General features: G+C 41.0%; 1 protein-coding gene across 1 annotated transcript in view; it reads left to right on the top strand.

Annotated features, from left to right (window-relative positions):
* Positions 1–15530, top strand: part of scn4bb (sodium channel, voltage-gated, type IV, beta b) — a 155673-nt gene that overhangs the window by 108076 nt on the left and 32067 nt on the right. The window contains exon 4 of the mRNA XM_064352054.1: positions 7636–7765. Coding sequence (XP_064208124.1) covers positions 7636–7765 — 130 coding nt within the window. The remainder of the gene's footprint in view (positions 1–7635; positions 7766–15530) is intronic.

The following is a 15530-nucleotide window of genomic DNA, read 5'->3' as shown; positions in this document are numbered from 1 at the left end:
GGGTCATTGTCCATCTGCACTGTGAAGTGCCGTCCAATGCGTTTTGAAGCATTTGGCTGAATCTGTCTGAGCAGATAATATAGCCCTATACACTTCAAAATTCATCCTGCTGCTTTTCTCAGCATTCACATCATCAGTAAATGCAAGGGAACCAGTTCCAGTGGCAACCATACATGCCCACGCCATAACACTAACTCCACCATGCTTCACAGATGAGGTGGTATGCTTTGGATAATGAGCAGTTCCTTCCCTTCTCCATACTCTTCTCTTCCCATCATTCTGGCACAAGTTGACCTTTGTCTCATCTGTCCATAGGATGTTGTTCCAGAACTGTACAGGCCTTTTCTAGATGTTTTTTGGCAAACTCTAATCTGGTCTTCCTGTTTTTGAGGCTTACCAATGGTTTACATCTTGTGGTAAACCGTATGTATTTACTCTGGTGAAGTCTTCTCCTGATTGTTGACTTTAACACAGATACACCTACCTCCTGGAGGATGTTCTTGATCTGGCCAATGGTTGTGAAGGGGTTTTTCTTTACCAGGGCAAGTATTCTTCTGTCATCGACCAGTTGTTTTCCATGGTCTTCCGGGCCTTTTGGTGTTCCTGAGCTCACCAGTGCGTTCTTTCATTTTAAGAATGTACCAAATAGTTGATTTGGCCATACCTAATGTTTTTGCTATTTTCTTTTCAGCCTAATGATGGCTTGCTTCACTGACAGTAACAGCTCTTTGGACTTCAAATTGAGAGTTAACAGCAACATATTCCAAATGCAAATGCTATACTTGAAATCAAGACCTTTTATCTGCTTACTTGTAAATGATATAATGAGGGAATAACACACACCTGGCCATGGAGCAGCTGAGCAGCCAATTGTCCAATTACCTTTGGTCCCTTAAAAAGGGGGGGCCCACATATAAAAAGTGGTGTAATTCCTACTCCGTTCACCCCATTTGGACGTAAATACCTTCAAATTAAAGCTAAACTGCACTTTGAGCTCATATTCATTATTTAATTTCAACTCCAATATGCTGTGGTAGACAGCTAAAATAACAATACCTTTGTCAATGTCCAAATATTTATGGACCTGACAGTATTTCAAACTTGTTGTTGTTCTTGGGAGGTTCGGTGCCTACAGACGGACATGCTGCAAGGCCTAGGAATTTAGTGTTGCACAGAATTCTAGTTATGCTAGAGAAAACTCTCCTCCCTTCAGATACCACAGATATGTTGTCTGCTGGTTTGGCCAGCTCTTCTATCTTTTCTTTATGCAAGTCAACAGCCAGTGGCACATAATTCTACCAAAGTTGTGTTCAGGGAATATGTCTGCCATTTTTTACATGCCTATCTGAAATTTTATTTATTGACCTTTCAGTATTATTACAGGTTCATAAAGACAGTTATCATTAAAAACATTGAATTATTTTGCTGTTACAATAAAACATCAATACTAAGTAGACTAAAAATTTTAAATGTTGCAATTATCTAAGCTAAAATCTAACATCTCATATCTCAAATCTAAAATCCGCTGCCATTTTGGAGCACTGGCGGCGGCAGGATTCAAATCGTGGGTAGGCCACGATAATTTGTGAGTGGGCCAAATTATTTAAGATTGAGATAGTGTCGCATTAATTTAGTTAAAGACAATACGCTGGTAAAAGTAGGCTTAATTGTAATAATGTCAATTTTCATAAACGAGTGCTCGGAGACATCCTTTGTCATTGTCATTCAATTTGTCATTGAGGCTGAATGAGTTATATGACCTGTCAAAAAAACACGAACTATTTTGAGATGAAAATAACCGCACAGACCAGCACCAGCATAATGTCACAAACCAAAAGCCCAAATGTAATCAATATCATTGTTTTTATTGCAACACAAAATAATAATATGTAAAAGTTGAGCGATAGAGACGGCGATTTAGTTAAGCACTCTCCATTTAGCAACAGCCGGATGCATGGGATCTCCTAGAAAACACAACGCTATCACCTGCTAGAGTGCATGGGAAGCGTAGTCAGTAAAATTAACAACGGTGTAGGGAGAACATAAAATGCAGGTAAACATGGACAATGTCGCCGTGAATTATAACCACTTAAACCTGCTAATTGTCTTGTTGTGAGTGAGTGGCCACCTCAAATCAATTAAATTCATACAGACATGGCCTAATCTTTTAATAAAAACACATTAGTCAGTTTTCCCCATTGCATCACAAAATATAAATTCACAGTCCTAATCTTTTATTCAAAAGTACAGTTCATTTAGTCCGTTTTTCTTTTCTTTTTTATTTATTTAATTTTACATAACAGGTCACGTACCCTACTAACAATTCTTGCTGGGCTAGGCTATTGAAGTAGCTACTTTCTTACTTTTCTTTTGATAACACTGGATCGCTGCGTTTGTCCGAGTTGCAGCTTGTAGCCTATAGGCCTACTGTTAATTGCTTTTCATTTACAACAACGCTACAACTGTTTCAATTGCCCGACTTCTCACACGTTACAGAAATATTCTCGTCACACTTACAATTGCTTTTCCCTATTTACAATGCTACACTGAATCATGCTTTTTTAAATCCAACTTCAGACATATCTTACTGTCAGACTGCACTTGGTCTTTGCTTGTGAATTTAATTTGGTCCTAAAACCAACTAGTAAGAGAAGTTTATTTGATTTATTTAAGTTTGTGTTCTTTATAGGAGGAGTTTTGAAAATGTTCATCACCTCATTATAATCTAAACAGTCAGTCAGATCTCTCTCAAAGGTTAAGAGACTTAGAGAGTTAAGGCGAGCTGTGAGCATGGAGCTTCTGTTCGCAGTCTTGATTCGGTTGACTCTTGAAAAAGACGCTCAACAGTGAAAGTTGTCATTGGCAGGGTGATTAGGACTTTAAGGAAAGATTGGACATTTGGAAAGATGTCCTCGTTGCAGCAGTCAAACACTTCAACCATTGATGGAAATGTGTCACCTCTAGCAACCTTGCGATTTATGTGTTGAATGAACACCGACAGTTCTGCTCCCGTAAATCTGATACCAAATATTTTGGTCACATCATTCAGGCTCTCTGTGAGATCCTCAACGTCAGAGATTTTGGATGGTTTCATGAATACTGAGGTGGATTTAATTAAACCATATGAATCCTGTTGAAACCTAGCGTTTAGTTCATTGAGCTGGCAGTCCAGTATTTTGTTTGATATAATGCGCAAATCGTTGTCGCAGCTGACCCATGTTGATTTCCCCAGGGAAGTGGTGAGAACGGTGTCCTCTAGACAGCTAGGTAGTTTTTGTTTGCGTGATGGCAAAGAAATGTCCCAGTTCTCAATTTAGTTTTTTGCCATAAGTTAATTAGTTAATGCCAGGACCTTGAGGTATCCACTGGCTTCGGTTGAGCGTAAATAAGCACAAGATTGCTTAAGCCCCTGTATCAAGTCTATGCATTCTTTCACACAGAGAGTTGACAACTGTAAGCCCTTAGTAGCAAAGTCTGATAGCTCAAATAGTTTTCCAAACAATGTAAGCAGGAAAATGAATTTCTTTGTTTGCATTTGATTAAGCAACGACTGCGCTTCAAGCTGGGTTTGCCCCCCACGCTCTGAAAACTCTGCCAGCACCTCTAAAATGGTGTCAAGGAGGGTGATCACTTTGCTTACAGCACTTGACCTGGAGCTCCACCCTGTGTCAGCCCCTCTCTCCAATTCAAGGCATCTGCGATCTGGGTACATCTCTGATTGGACTGCTAAGAAATGGGCGTGTCTTTGCACAACATTCATGAATGAATGCAATGAGTTTAGAGTGTCAAAAAAGGTAGCTGCGTCAGCTGACGTCTTAGCCACAGCGGACAGCACTAAGTTTAACCGGTGGGAATGACAGTGTACACATATGGCACACGTAAAGATACATTTCAGAATTGCCTGAACACCCCCCTTATGTCCAGACATTACTGACGCACCATCGAAGCTGAAACCAACGCATAAATCCTTATCCAACTCAAATTGTTCCATAATTTCTGAGATTTTCGCAGCAATCCCCTCTGCGGACATATCAGCTGTAGCCAGGGACCCAATGGCTCGCTCTTTAATTGCTCCTTTGTACATGTAACGAAGGCACACACTAGCTCCTGTTTCGACATATCCTTGTACTCGTCTGCTAGGATCGCGTAATACGTGTCTTTGCTTTCATGGAACTCCTTTTTAAATCTCCGGAGCAGCAGAGAGGCGGCAGCCTCCAGGAGATCATTTTGATCGTGACTTGTCATGGTGGCATTTTTTGGAAGGGCGTCTAGTCTGGCTTTAATTTTCGGATCGTACTTGCACATGAATTTAAAGATCTTGAGGAAATTGCCCGTATTATGTGCATCTTCGCCCTCCCAATGTCCACAAAGTGCAGTGTTCTGTCTAGCACAAAGTGTTATGATATCAAGCACCACTTTAATATGGTCTCGGTTTCTTTCGATCAGTCTAGAGTTCATTGCCTCGGGATTTAATTGATGCACCACGGTACCATGGTCTGAATGGAATTGACAGAACCCGTCGTATTTACAATGGGCGCTAGCATGGGTTTTACTGCTCTCGTGCCTGCGGCATGCCTGCTGAATGTGCTTCCAGTCACTAAAACCACGTCAGAATGAGTCCTCCGCTGTGTCCCCGTGTCCAAAATGTCTGCACATTTTACAGTAAATGGCATTTCTTGAAATACTATATTCCAGCCATTTGAATTTATGGTACCAGTGCGCCGCGAAACTACGGGACTTACCCGCTTTCACGGTAGCTGGATACCGTTGCAAATTTGGCTGCGTTGGCGCGGTTCGTGTACTGAGGCTAAATCCGAAGGGGGAGTGGAGGATGTGGCTCTGTGGCCTGCTCTTGATCCCTGTCGGTCCCTCTCCCTCTCTGTTGGTCTCTGTCTCTCTGTTGGCCTCTGTGTGTGTCTCTCTCTTCCTCTCTGGTGGTGGTGGGCTCCCCCTGGATGCTGTTGTTGTCTGACTTCTCTCTTTGTCGAACTTTGGTCTGCTGCTGCTCGCTAACATTAGCTAGCTCGCTAACTACCCCTGGCTCCGCTGTTAACGTTAGTTCTGCTTCTTCATCTGGCAGCTGGGGTGCCGGTGGTGACAATGGCTCTCTCCTAATTCTTTTCACGAACTGAAAAAGGGAGGACTGTTGACATTGACATTTAGATTTTGTTACTCATAGGTTACTAGCAGGTTCAATATTTATTTACATCTCGCAGGTTTGCGACTGTAACAAAGATATTTATAGGCTACTGTAACATTACCGGCGGACGTGTAGGCCTACAACTGTACAGTCAGCGCGCGCGGTGGGTGCTGCTATAACATCAACGTCTTCTGATCTGCTGTATTCAGCTGTGATTGGCTCAGTCTGTGGATGCTACAGTTTTTGATAGGTCAACAAGTGTGTTGTGTTTATCTCATAGGCATGACAATGGGGAGCGTAGTGTTTAATTGGTTATTATGAATAGACATTTTCAACTGCTTAAAAAAAAAAGTTTCAAAAAAAAGTTCAAAGAAAATATTGTGGGCCAGTGTAAAACATGGGGGGGGCTAGGTCCACAGTGCTACAGCGTGGGGGGGGTAGCCAGTCACTGAAGTTGGACTTTAGCAGCTTTCTGGCAAAGCCAAGACAGTTGAGTGCGTCTCTCTGATAGAGTGCACAATCCGAGAGTGCAGAGAGCCTCTGGGTACCCTGAGTACCTCTGGCCAGGTATGATTTTACAAGCCTGTTTCTGCATGCTTTCCTGCCTGTTAGCCTTGTCTGTAGTCAGGGAACTGTGCCAGACGGGGACTGCATACTCCAGCACCGGGCGTATGTAGCCTGTGTAGATGGAAACCAGTTCTGTGTCTCGGACACCAAATTTCTTCAGGAGACGCAGAGCAAAAAGCTTCCTGTTGGCTGAGATCAACATGTGGTCCACCTGACTGTCCCATCGCAAATTACTATGGATGGTGAACCCAGGACTTTGACTGTGTCACAGACTTCCAGGATGTACTGGTCAGTGGAGAGAGTCGGCAGGGCGGGTGGATGCCTCATCTGGGTGACATGTAAAACTACATTTCTTTGGGTTTAATTTCTTTTTGTGCTCTCTACCCAGATATCAAGACCATTCAGGGTTTGTTGGAGAGTACAGGGTAGTTGGAGCGTCAACGTCTGGGCCAGAGTCATGTCATCCACATATTTCCAGTGGTCTATTCTGTCCTGGAGGGCACTGTTAATCAGTGATAGGAAGACTATAGGCCCTAGTATGGTTCCCTGTGCAACTCTACACGTGGGGTATTCCCAATCAGAGAGATGTCCCAGGTAGCGCACTTTCCGACGGCGGTTGAAATTGCATCATTTTACAGTAGAACTGTCAACTTATTTAATTGGAATGTTTGCACACAATAATGTATCTTTCAATTTTGGATTTCTGTCATACTAAATGATGTAATGTAATAATTTTGCTCTAACAGGGGTATCCCCTTTGTTGTTTATTTTAGACAGTGTTTGATGTTTTTCTTTGTAAATACTGGTCCCTTGTATTTTTTTCTTGTTACAAACAAAAAATAGAAATAAGTTGACTTATGCAGTGTACCAAAAGAATACTGTTGCTCCTACTCTCATTCCTTCCTCTCATCAAATTGCTTTTATGAGGGTCACAAATTGTCTAATGTATAATATTGAATACAAATTGAAATACTTTTGGGTTACATGCCCAAGATAAACTGGTGTCCCTACTCAGGCCCATCTGGGAGATATGTGAGGCCCTGTGTGAAGTCAGCAGCATGGGGCCTTTATCATGGTACCCTACATACACGTGCAACACACATGCATGTGTTTTTTTCAGGTGAAATATACTGTAACAAGTACACCCATCTTTCACTCTCCACTCTTGTTTTGATGTAGCCTACCCTACATTGCACTGCTAATAGATAATAGACTACAATTATAATATTTATATTAGCTTACAACCATATTTATTAAGATTTAGGATTTATAAAGTAACATTGAATAAGCACATTTTTAGGCTCTGCAATTGCACTGTATAAAAACACCACTGTAAATGCACCCAAGAGCCCAACATTGATGTATCACATAAAGTAAAAAAAGCTTAGCAAGGCATATGGTAGTACTTTGTGAATTCAATGTTTTGTGGTATTACATATTTATTTGAAATGACAAAACCAGGGCCAAAGTGAAACCAGGGGCAGTTAAAATACCACCACTACTCTATTTTTCACATTGATCATGTAGCATGTGCGAAGATGCATGCCTCTTTTTGTTTTTAAAGTACACACAAATATTATTAAAATTAGGTAGAATTTAAGGATTCAAGTAGTCATTTTAATCATTGTTAAATAAAGCAATTAGCAAAACTGATCATGTGAATAATACTGGATATTCCAATCTTCCTCTGTCACTGTTCCAACTCAATTCTCCCTTCCCTTTATCTAACCCTCCTTCTCTCAACCATCCCTAGTTTCCCATCTTTTTTCCTCTCCACATCTTTTTCACAAAATTGAAATACAAAATGTTTTTGTGGTAGAACCATTTGTAAACATCTCGCTTTCTCGGTTGATCTGTGCCCACTGTCCAGCCATTCCTTCTTGTTCCCTTTCCTCCATCCTCTCCCCTCTCTCGTTCCTACTCTCCAGTGAAGGTGGTTGATAACACACTGACCATCATTATTGCATCAGCTGTGGGTGGAGCCATCGGCCTGTTTGTGGCCTTCATGCTGCTGAAGAACTTCACCCTTTTTGTCATCGCCAAGATTGAAGAGAAGAAGTGAGTAGATGGGCAAGGGGGGGGGAGGATGTAACAAAAATGGTGAAGTAAAATTAATTAGATATATAATCAAATAATAAGTTCCCATAGCTATTAGACTGCTGGCGTGGAACCAATCATTAAAGGTAAAAGTTCAATGGTGGTAATGGGGAATTTCTCAGAGCAAATTGTAGTTTGGCAGATTGAAATGAAATTGCTATTAAAAGAAATGTTAAAAGAGGCAGTCCAGAAAACATTAATTAAACCCTAGGACTCAAAATGGTTTTTGGCCGTTTTTCACTATCTTCATTTTTTATTTTATTTTTATTTTTTTTAGTTTTTTACATGATTATTAAGAAGAAGCCCCAAGTATTACATACCAGTTTTATCGGAAGTTTCTTGGCAACCCAAATCTAGCAAAAAATTGTACTTCTAAGAGTTAGGTAAATAGCAGTTCAGAGCAAAAAATTAATTTACGTTTTATGAAAAAAAAAAGTTTTTAGTAATTTATTTCCAAAAGTACATGTCTCACCTCAATGAAAACACGCTGCAATGTAAGTCCAGGGTGTATGTAGTACCCACACTAAATATCATGTCAATTGAACTTGCCATTGCTTTACAATGTGGCATTATGTACATGAAGAGCCTGAGCCTTGCACCTGAAAGGACACTATAACTAAAAATGTTGATAGAAATGTTTTTATTTCAAAAGCACAATTGAAATACAAAATATATATATTTATAACTAATGCCCAAGAACTATATATAATTTATTTTTATTGATGGTATAAAAAAATTATTTGTTTTTGAACAATAGTAAACTAAAGAAAACAAAAATAATAATAATAATAATAACTAGACAATTCCTGCAGAAATTGTGAAGTGTGGTTGCCGCCAACGCAAAGTCGACTTTGTGCTGAACAGAGCGAACAGTTGACAGTCAGTATAAGCAGAGACAGAGTATTGTGTACATGCTATAACATCAGGGCAACGAGTTTATTTGCGACACATATATTCAGAGTTAAATTATCCTTTCATCAAAACTTGAGACCTCAGTGTTTTACTTGCGGTATGCGGTGACGAGTGACGGCGAATCATAAAGCTAGCTGGCATGTTCAGAGGGTCTTGGAAAAACCCTATGTCTACACTGCGTGATCGCACCATTTTAAAAAAGCAAGACAGGGCTAGGGAGATTAAGTTGATTGACGTATGATTTTGCGTGAATTTCATCTCATTTTAACCACACAACTAAAAACATTTAATTGGGCTGTAATTCAGAGTGTAATCTGTTATCTCTGAGACCAACTCATAGACAGAGTAGCCTATTACGTATTAGCCGAGCCGAATTTCCAAGAACGAAAATGAGGTGAGAAATATGTGTTAAAATAGTTGCATTTTAACTCATTTTAAATACAGCTTCTGTGAATAAGTATCGGCTGGTAGCCAGTACTACTAGCTTCTGTTGCAGCAAGGGGTGCATCAACAACATGCACGTGGAGTTGTGTACTTTAGCAAACGCATTGTGGTGAGAAAGCATTGCTTTCCCTGCTACAACAGACTGAATATGTAATGCAGCTCTAGTGAGACCAAATTCTCCAATACGCTGGGATATTAAACAGTGTTACAAAAGTAAAATTTGACATATTATAAATAGTTAGAAAGCTTATTCTATCACCTGTTGGATCAATAAAGTGTAGATCAAGCAAGTTTGTACTACAAAGTTCGACAACACCCAAAGCAACATGTGTGGTATTACAAGATGACACCGTTTTCTGGAGTAAGACCGGACCAGAAGCTGCTGCACATGTGTTGTTGACGGCGTTGTTGCACTTTTTAGTACAGTCTGGCTTGATTGAGAATTCATTCATTCAGTATGTGAGAGTATAAGCTTTCTAACCATGTATAACACGTCTAATTTTGGTTTTGGAATATCGGTTTATAGGTCAACCAAAAGTTTTCTTGTCATCGCATTGAATGCATTCACTCTGTTAGCACTAGCATTCAAAGACACTACACCTAACGAAACGTCGTCAACGAATTTGCGTAATATCTTGTGAAATAGTATTATTACTGAGGACGTCTGGGTATGCCTAAGTCATGTGTTTGCTGATATACCTAGCTGACAGCATTTTCATTTGTAATTTTTCATTTGGAATACCGTTTTATCGCATTCACTTCCGCATTCAGCTATATCCTTTCTGATGGCTAAGTCGCCAGGAAACCTCGTTTGAACAACACAATCCGTGCATGTACGTCTTCGTCAAGGACTTATCTAAAAAGTGGTATAAAGCATTTGAGGTTTACGAATGTGTTTTTTATGTAATTACGACAAAAGAGAGATATGCACCGTATCTGGGTTCTGAATACCCAGTAGATAAACCAGGTGAGAACGTAGAGAGGACTGCATCACGTGTGCAAAGCCGACCAATGCTGTAACTTCATAACTCACATTTGTATGACGTCACAGTTCCCATTCATTTTCAATGGGAAAAATTGGCCAAAAAAAGTCATTTCTCAAAAACCGTGCAGCGAAACTTTCCACAAAGTAATAGCACACGATTCCCAAAGAAGCCGGTCAATTTGACATATGGCAGGTGTATGTGGTGCGAAAACTCTGGGAGGAGTAGCGGTCCAAATAATGGGTGGAATAATAATAATAAATAAATAAATAAATAATGTGTGCGATAATAATAGTGTGATTGCCAAAGGCAACCACACTAATAATACATTTTATTTATATAGCGCTTTTACCCAACCCAAAGACACTTTACAATATATATATAGATGGTGGAAGTGAGTTCCATAGCCTGGGTGCAATATGGGAAAAGGCCCTGTCACCAAAACTGCGGAGGTTGGATGATGGGGTGGCAAGGAGGTTTGCAGTGGAGGACCTGAGGGAACAGGGAGGCTGGTAGGGATGGAGGAGTTCAGAGAGGTAGCATGGGGCAAGATTGTGTAGAGCTTTGAAAGTTAACAGGACGATTCTGCAGTCGATCTGTTGTTTTATTGGGAGCCAGTGAAGGTCACGGAGAATCGGGGTGATGTGATTCCAGGACTTGGTATTGGTGAGGAGACGGGCAGCAGAGTTTTGGATCATTTGCATTTGCAGTTTATGGAGTGATTTGGAGCTGATGCCAGACAGAAGAGTGTTACAGTAATCAAGCCGACTGAATGAATGAATGGATGAGTGTTTCAGCGGATGGGCGTGGGATGCAGGGAGCTTGACAATATTACGTAGATGGAAAAATGATGTCTTTACTATAGAACTAATGTGGTGCTCAAGTGAGAGGGTTGGGTCCAGGATGACTCCAAGGTTACGGACTAGGGGTGAGGGGGAGACTACTATGTCATCAATGGTGAGTGATATTTGGGCAGACTTGTTTAGTGTGGATTTTGAACCAATGAGGATGACTTCTGTTTTGTCACTGTTTAGTTTGAGCAAGTTGTGTTTCATCCAGGTTTTGATTGCAGAAAGGCAGGCTTCAGTGTGGGTTAATGATGGGTTGCAGAGGGATTTGGTGCTGATGTAGATTTGGGTATCGTCGGCGTGGCAGTGAAAAGCCAGGTTGAAGGGGCGGATGATTTCTCCAAGTGGTAGAATGTAGATGATGAAGAGGAGAGGGCCGAGAATGGAACCTTGAGGAACACCCTGTGTGGAGGTGGCTATGTCAGAGTTATGGCCTGAGAGGGTGATGAAGTGTTTCTGGTGAGAGAGATATGATTTGAACCAGTCCAGTGCGGTACCCTCAACACCCAGGTGCAGCAACCTTTCCAGTAAGATGTTATGGTTCACTGTATCAAAGGCTGCGCTTAGATCGAGTAGGATTAGGATGTTGAGGGCACCGCAGTCAGCCGATAGGAGTAGATCATTGAGGATTTTGGCAAGTGCAGTTTCTGTGCTGTGGTGAGGGCGGAATCCAGATTGGAGGGGTTCAAATAGGTTATACATGACATGAAGGCTTGGAGTTGGGATGCAACAATGCATTCCAGGGTCTTGGCAAAGAAGTGGAGGTTAGAAATGGGGCGATAATTGTTGAGGTTGGAGGTATCCAGACCGGGTTTTTTGAGAATGGGCATGACAGCAGCAGTTTCATAAGCGGAGGGGACTAGACCATGAGAGAGGGACACGTTAAAAATGGCAACAAGGTAGGGACAGAGAGCAGGTAAACAGGCCTTAGTTAACATGGTGGAGAGGGGGTCAAGAGTACATGTTGTTAATTTGGATGCACAGATGATGTCAGAGATGGTGGAGGGATCGACAGTGGTGAAACTATTAAGCTGGTTTGCAGGAGGAGCAAGGGGAAGATCAGTGGTGAAGGGAGGGGAGTTGTTTGGCAAGGGGGTAATGAAAGATAGTGAAGTGTTGATCTTGGTGATTTTTTCTTGAAAAAATTGCAGGAAGGAGTTGCAGAGGTCAGGAGAACTGGGCGTGGTGTTGTCAGGGGTTCTGAGCAGCGTACTGACGGTAGAGAAGAGGGTTTTAGAGGTTCTGCGGTTTTTGTTGATATCTGAGAAATAAGCAGATTTTTCAGCACTGAGGGAATCTCGGTATGGAATGAGATGATGTTTAAAGGCTTCAATATCAACTGTGAGCTTGGTTTTCTTGCAGAGTCGTTCCAGACGGCGGCCGGAGAGTTGTTTGGCAAGGGGGTAATGCACTTGCCAAAGTCCTCAATGATCTACTCCTATCTGCTGACTGCGGTGCCCTCAACATCCTAATCCTACTCGATCTAAGCGCAGCCTTTGATACAGTGAACCATAACATCTTACTGGAAAGGTTCATTGAACGAAGCTCATGGGTGTACCAGGGTGCAGATGAAGTGAAGGAGACAGTCTTGGTTTTTATGGGGGCAAGAGTGTTGAGAGTGTCAGAGATAACAGAGTCAAATGTAGTGGTAAATTCTTCAAGTGCCATAGGGGCAGAAGTGAGGGGCAGGGCAGAGAAGATTTTATCACTGAGGAGGAGAGAGTCAATGGATTTGATGCTACGGAAGGAGATAGATCTTCGATTAGTGTTATGGGGTGAAGGTAGAGGAATGTTGAAAACAATTAGGTTATGGTCTGAATGTAAGGGAATGTAAATTGTAGGGGATGTAAATTGTTAATGGCTAGATCAGCAGAACAGATCACATCGTGTGTGACCTTGGAGATGTGTAGGGAAGTTGACATGTTGGGCCAGAGAGAAACAGTCAAGTACAGAAATGAAGTCATAGGTGAGTTTACAACCAGGCAAATCAACATGGATATTGACATCATCAACTAGTAGAATACGAGAGGAGAGAGAAAATGCAATGGTGAGTAATTCTGATAGCTCTGAGGTAAATAAGGGGTTGGGTTTGGGTGGACGATACAGTAGGAGAGTGATCATGGAGCAGGGTGATTTAAAAGCAATATATTCAAAAGATGACACAGGTGGTAAATTTAATTCATTGATTGTCAGACTTTGTTTGTAACTAACAGCTAAACCACCTCCACGGCCAGTAAGACAAGGTTTAGATAGATGTGTATAGTTTGGTGGTCTCGCTTGATTTTGGGAGAAAAATTCTCCTTGCTGCTGCCAGGTCTCGCTGAGTAAAAGAAAATCAAGCTTATTGTCCAGAATTAATTCAAACAGTAGCGGAGATTTATTATTGAGGGAACAAGTATTTATGAGGGCAGAATGTATTGTATGAAATGTGACGTTGTCCTTTGCCGCCGGAGGAAGAGATCACAGGCAATTTGTATTTAGCCAGCGATGTGATTTATGTACAAGAGGGCGGAAATTTGTCCATATTGAGCAGATATTTGTGCCAGGGCTACGGTGCACAGTCTGATTTCGTCTTGATCCACGGTGGACGTAACGACATTGGCGAAGAATGCCTGCCGCGCCGGCAGACTTAACAGCAGCAAGATTTAGACTGTAATTATTTTTTAGAAGGTGGAGTTCTGATGTAGTATATTTTTGATTCTGGTAGACAGTTCGGGGAGACAATATTGGCCAAAATGATGTTAAACCGGGACAGAATGTTAGCAGGAGCAGCAGTGAGTTTAGAAAGTTATGTTTTAGAGAGCGGAGTTCAGGTGTAACGTTAGCATATGTCCGATTTCGGTAGACGATTGGAGAAGTCAGTATTGGCCAGGATGATACACCAGAACAGAATGACAGCATAAGCAACACCGCAAATCCAACAGATGGCATTTTGGATCCGTATATTGTTTACCTGAGATGTAACCTGGCGATCCTGTCTGGCAAGGGAGCTGAGGCTGGCTCGCATAGGTCTGAAAGTGCGCATCCAGAGAGAGACAGCACAGGCCGGTTCAACAGAGACGGGTCGCAGAGTGCAGGCAGTGGTGTGTCCGTAGGGGAGGAGATCTGTAGGCAGTTGGACGAGAGACAAGAGAGTAATCCAGTAGTCCAGTAATGTATGATGCAGGTACAGAGGGCATAGAATATTGTTCAACAAAAAACAAAAAGGATGAGAGACTCAGACGCGGAGAGAAGCGGCAGTCAAGCAGGACGCCAGCAGTACTCTTACCCGGAAATGACGAGAAAATATTACTTTATTTTAACTTTATTATTACTATATTATTTTAACTGCTGTTGGAGTTACGGAGGAGGGGATAGGGGCAGGGGGAGTTGATGGCAAACTTAGGGGATTGGAGGCGGGGCAGTGCATTGATGTGCTGATAGCAGTTCCCTGAGAAAAAAAAAAGGCATCAGACACATATTCCAATCCATTGCTCAGTTTAACAGAGAATGCACATTTAAGAGCACCTCAGAGACAGAATAATAATATATGTTTCAAATAATAAATACGAAAAAAAAAAACGAAACAGAAAACGAAATATCAACTCGCCATTTCTGCTATCTGCATGCTGCGCAAGTACCGTATCATTTATTTACACTCATTCAATATTAGTAATTGCAGTGAGAAACTGCAGCTGTAGACACAAGAAAGTTTGTTACATTATGGTAGCAACAGAATGATACAGACTATATATATATATATATATATATATATATATATATATATATATATTTACCATCATTGTTTTATTATACCAGCGTGTTTTTGTGTGTTTGCAGAGAAACACAAATACTATCAATAAAAATGGTTTAGCAATTTCTCAGCATAATGACAAAAATATTGTCACACAATGCGGTACAGTACCTAAATGTGTAATAATTAACTCTTGTATGTATTTCTATACTCTATACTCTCGTATGTTTTCTTGTATGGGGATGGGACGACAAGAAAACAATTTTCAGCCGTCCACCACGTTTTGGCAATGTTCCAACTCTCACGTCATCACTGTTGCATGCTTCACAAACACTATTACACTACTAAATACCGCTTACATTACAGTGTGAAATATCCACATTATATAATACCACTAACCTATTTAAAGACACTCAATTAAAAAAATAACGTATATAACTGAAATATTTTGAGCAGTAATACTTACATAGCAATGATGAAATCTTATCTGTGTTCAGTAGATGGAGACAGAGACAGTAAATCAATGATACTGTTCTATTTGCTTCTGTTTTGCTCCAGAAAACGATGTCAGATAGGTCTATCAGCAAACATATGGCTTAGCTATGCCCAGAAGTCCTCAATAATAATGGTATTTTCCAAGGAATTACGAAAAATCGTTGACAATGTTTCGTTAGGTGCAGCGTCTTTTAATGCTACCATATATAGAGCGAATGCCATGGTAAGAAAATGTTCGGTTACGCTAACCTATAAAACGCTATTCCAAAAGCAAAATTAGACATGTTATACATCGTTAGAAAGCTTATACT

This window comes from Anguilla rostrata, chromosome 9, assembly GCF_018555375.3.
Source record: "Anguilla rostrata isolate EN2019 chromosome 9, ASM1855537v3, whole genome shotgun sequence".
Lineage (NCBI taxonomy): Eukaryota > Metazoa > Chordata > Actinopteri > Anguilliformes > Anguillidae > Anguilla > Anguilla rostrata.
This window is presented reverse-complemented; position numbering and strand designations above follow the sequence as displayed.